Source organism: Anneissia japonica, unplaced genomic scaffold, assembly GCF_011630105.1.
Source record: "Anneissia japonica isolate Jap-2015-1 unplaced genomic scaffold, ASM1163010v1 scaffold2266_len499427_cov150, whole genome shotgun sequence".
NCBI classification, from domain to species: domain Eukaryota; kingdom Metazoa; phylum Echinodermata; class Crinoidea; order Comatulida; family Comatulidae; genus Anneissia; species Anneissia japonica.
The window spans coordinates 179206-183840 of record NW_022711849.1 but is presented as its reverse complement, the minus strand read 5'-3'; the positions used below and the strand labels follow the sequence as shown (position 1 = coordinate 183840).

Genomic DNA, 4635 nt, shown 5'->3' with positions numbered 1-4635 from the left:
CAGTGTATATGTGTGTGTGTATGCATAATATATGTATAAAAATACTATACACTATGATCTGTTTACAATATAGTTATTTGTTCAATTTTTGAGATGGTAGATCTAACAGCAAAAATGACACCCTCTATCAAAACATATTAAAATCTTAACTACAATGCAATAACATGGGGTTTTTTTTAATTTGATAGTTAAAATAATTAAAAATACTATAACAATCAGTTTAATTCAAAAACAGATTTACACTATTGAAAATATTAAAATTAATAAGCAACATATGGAGATACAGTAATGGATCTGCACATAAATGCCAATGTTGTAAGGATGGCAATAAAAACATACTGTAGTAAATTCTAGAAGTTCCCTGATTTTGCACTGCCTGCCTGAACTCTATCGTTGGTGCCTGCTGTTGTCTTTAGGCAAGGTCTGCATCGTATCTCAAATGTGTTAAACCAAGGTAGGTCTTAAAAATGATAAAATATTAGCATTTTGTGAGCAATATATTTTCCTTTTGTTTCATGCTCCTTTTTTTACATACTTTATGCTAATGTTTGATTATTTTAAGACCTACAGTTGGGTAAACACAGTTTAACACAAGAAGAAATATATGATTTATCCCACCATCTTTTCTTCTCAAAATACTTCTGACCAACAATACAGTTCAGGCATGCAGTGCGAGATCAGCAAGCTTCCTACCCTGGTAAAGTTTAATGTCCTTGATTCAATCAATATAAAGTGGAATTGATATAGAAAAATCATATGCCTGAGGTTAAAAAACACAGAATAATCACTTTTGCCATTTAAAAGTGAAGTGTATTTTACATTTTAAGTGAAGTATAGGCTCTTAGTGAGTGTGAACTGTGGTGCTGGAACCTGTCCTTGCACTTTTCTTTCTTCTTCATAATCTTCCTCACAGACTCTTTATGTGAAGATCTTTATAGTGATTATTTAAAATTTCTGTCAACTTACTCATGTAGACAGATCCAGATTCCATATTTAGCTTTGCCTTTCTTCCGGGAGATGAGGCAAAAGCAAAGAGGAAATCAGCATCTTCAGGTATAAATTGACTGTCACCACTCGGGTCATTATCGTAAGTAATACTAGAACTATTAATATTTAGATACATTTTAAAATCAAATTTATCATCGTAATTTCCACCTTGACATGCCTGTATAAAAAACAGTTTAGGCTAGCTAGCAAGACTTGGACAGTTCGAAGTGCTCATAATTCTAGCAATGTCCATGATTTCACATGGGTTTCCATCAACACCAGTGACTTTCCCACAGTTGCCATGACTCAGGATACAGCACACAAAACAGTCAAACTCTGAATGGTCTTCCTTACTTACTTCATCCATCACACGTCTCATTTCTTCAGCAGTTAAGTTGTCGGTTGGACTTTTCTCCCATGCAGTAAACCCCAGATTGTTAATAAATGTTTCTTCAAGCTTTTCTGTGAATAAAACATTTTTGTAGATAGAATATATTTTTATATATTTAATCATAACCTTTTAAAAAGATTGCTCTCAAACTCAAATAGTCTGGTTGTAAAACTGCTGAAATGAACTTTAGCGGGAAAAAAGTAAAGGAAAATTAATTTTTGGTTTTTCTGAATCAGCATACCCTATAGTGTCTCAGAAAGAAAATTCCCATGCCTAGGGCTTGGGCAATTTTTTTTACAGCACTTTGAAATTTTGACCTAAAATACCCCCTCATCCTCTTCATTATCATCCTCATGATGAGGATGATGATTGATAATGATGATTAATAAGGATGATGATGATGTGGTTAATGATGAGGACAAGGATGATGATGGATGATGATGATAGATGATGATCGTAATGAGGATGATGATGAGGATGATAATGACAATGATGATGATGAGGACAATGATGATGAATGAGTGATGATGATAAGTAGGATAAGGATGAGGTTGATGATGATGAGAATAAGGATATTGATGGATGAGGGTGATTAGTAGGATGAAGGTGATGGTGATGATGTTAACAATGATTGGTGAGGATGGTGATGAGGGTGACGATGATGGATGAGGTAAGGTGCTCTCAAACTCAAATAGTCTGGTTGTAAAACTGCTGAAATGAACTTTAGCGGGAAAAAAGTAAAGGAAAATTAATTTTTGGTTTTTCTGAATCAGCATACCCTATAGTGTCTCAGAAAGAAAATCCCCATGCCTAGGGCTTGGGCAATTTTTTTACAGCACTTTGAAATTTTGACCTAAAATACCCTATTTTAAACTATTTAAGATGGGGGTAGGGGAAATATATTTATGTTTTTGGTCACTTTTACAAATACCGTGGATATGAAATGTAACAACAACTTGGCTAAATAGTTACTCATCACTCTCATTAAAAAATTTGATCGGAATGATGACGTCATCATGATAAATTCCAAGATGGCATCCATTAAGGTGGTAAAAACTATGTTTTTAATGTAAAAATAATTTTATTGGTATCAAAGTACAATATAATCCCAATACAATATTATACATACAGGAATAAAAAAAAAAATAGTCGTTCAGTGGTGGCTCCAGGGGGTCTGATAGGGTGGGTCCAAACACAGGGCCAACTTGACCCTCGGTCAGAGTCCCGGAATAAACTTCCCTGGGCTTATGGGAGAGTTTCTTTTTAGCTTTGTATGGCCCAAAATTTTGCTTTTAAGCCAAAATATTAGGGATTGGCAATTAAAATAATGTTATATGGATAAGCAAATCATTATTTGTGGTGTGGCAACCTTGTCAAGGCATCGGACGATGGGATTCTAGGCCTATCAGACGGGAATTCCCCACCTCCCAAGCAAATTTGGAATGATGACGTCAACACACCGAATTCCAAGACTACGACAATCAAAATTAAAGAAAATGTTTACCTATTTAAATTTAATCTTTCTACACTACATTTTTCTTCATCATCATTAGTATACTATTATGTTATTACTCTGTAATATTATTAATAATATAGTATATCATTATTCTTATGCGTTTAAAAAAATTTATAGTTTATAATTCACATTAATATTAGCGCTAGTACTGTTATTCTTAATATACTGATGTCATTATTATTATCATCATCTTCCTTATTGTCATCCCCATCCTCATTATATTCCCCATTATAAGGAGGATGTTGATGATGATGATGAGGAGAAGAAAGATGATGAGGATGATGGTGAGGAAGAAGATGATGGTGATTACGACTGATGATAATGGTTGTTGATGATAATGATTGTGATGATGGTGATGAGAATGATAGAAAATGGTTGATGAGAATGATGATGATGATGATGATGAATGATGAGAATCATCCCTCTCATCCTCACCCTTGTCCTTATCTTCATTCTCGTCGTCCTCATCTTCATCATGATGATGGTAGTGACTGATGATGAAGAGGATACGGATGAAAATGATGATGGTAATGATGACGATGATGATGATATTAATGAGGATGATGGTAATGATGATTATGATTATGGTGATTAAGATAAGAATGATGATGAGGAGGATGAGGATGATGCGGCTGATGAAGAGAAGGAAGATGATGAGGTAGATGATGATTGATGATGGATGATGATGAGGAAGAAAAGGATGCTGATAAGTATGGTGAGGATAATGATGATAATAAGGAGAAGGATTAGGATGATGAGTTTGATGATGATGAAAATAAGGATGATGATGATTATGATTGATGATAATGGTCGTTGATGAGGGTGATCGTGATAATGATGAGGATGATGTTGATGAGGTTAATGATGACGAATGATGAGAAACATCCCGTCTGCCCCTCATCCTCATCTTCATTTTTGTCGTCCTCATCCTCTTCATTATCATCCTCATGATGAGGATGATGATTGATAATGATGATTAATAAGGATGATGATGATGTGGTTGATGATGAGGACAATGATGATGATGGATGATGATGATAGATGATGATCGTAATGAGGATGATGATGAGGATGATAATGACAATGATGATGATGAGGACAATGATGATGAAAGAGTGATGATGATAAGTAGGATAATGATGAGGTTGATGATGATGAGAATAAGGATGATGATGGATGAGGGTGATTAGTAGGATGAAGGTGATGGTGATGATGTTAACAATGATTGGTGAGGATGGTGATGAGGGTGACGATGATGGATGAGGTAAGGATGATTATAATGATTAGACAACAATGAGAATGATGATGACGATGATGATAATACTGTAATGATATCAATAGTGGTAATAAAATTATTATAAATAATATTATTATATAACAGTACTAACAATGTAATTCATTCTAACATTAAAATATAATTTTGAAATAACAGAAATACAATACAGTAATATATACATAATATTATTAATGATTTCAACAATAATAAATAAGCATAATACTATTAAAATAATAATATTTATATATATTCTATATGTGATTGCTTTGATGAGATTGTATTTTGTACAATAGTAATAATAGTAATAATAATAATAATAATAATAATAATAATAATAATAATAATAATAATAATCTTACAAAAATAACCATTTTCTCTGCCAAGATGAACGCCATCTTGGAAATTGGCATTATGATCATTTCAATTAAAATTGATAAAGACAGTAAAGAGTAACTAATTAACTAA

The 4635-nt window shown here is 33.0% G+C and overlaps 1 protein-coding gene across 1 annotated transcript in view; it reads right to left on the bottom strand.

Annotated features, from left to right (window-relative positions):
* Positions 1-6: 6 nt before the first annotated feature.
* Positions 7-4635, bottom strand: part of LOC117107602 (caspase-8-like) — an 18603-nt gene continuing 13974 nt past the window's right edge. The window contains exon 5 of the mRNA XM_033249305.1: positions 7-1449. Within this exon, the coding sequence (XP_033105196.1) occupies positions 1187-1449 (263 nt within the window). The 3' untranslated portion in view covers positions 7-1186. The remainder of the gene's footprint in view (positions 1450-4635) is intronic.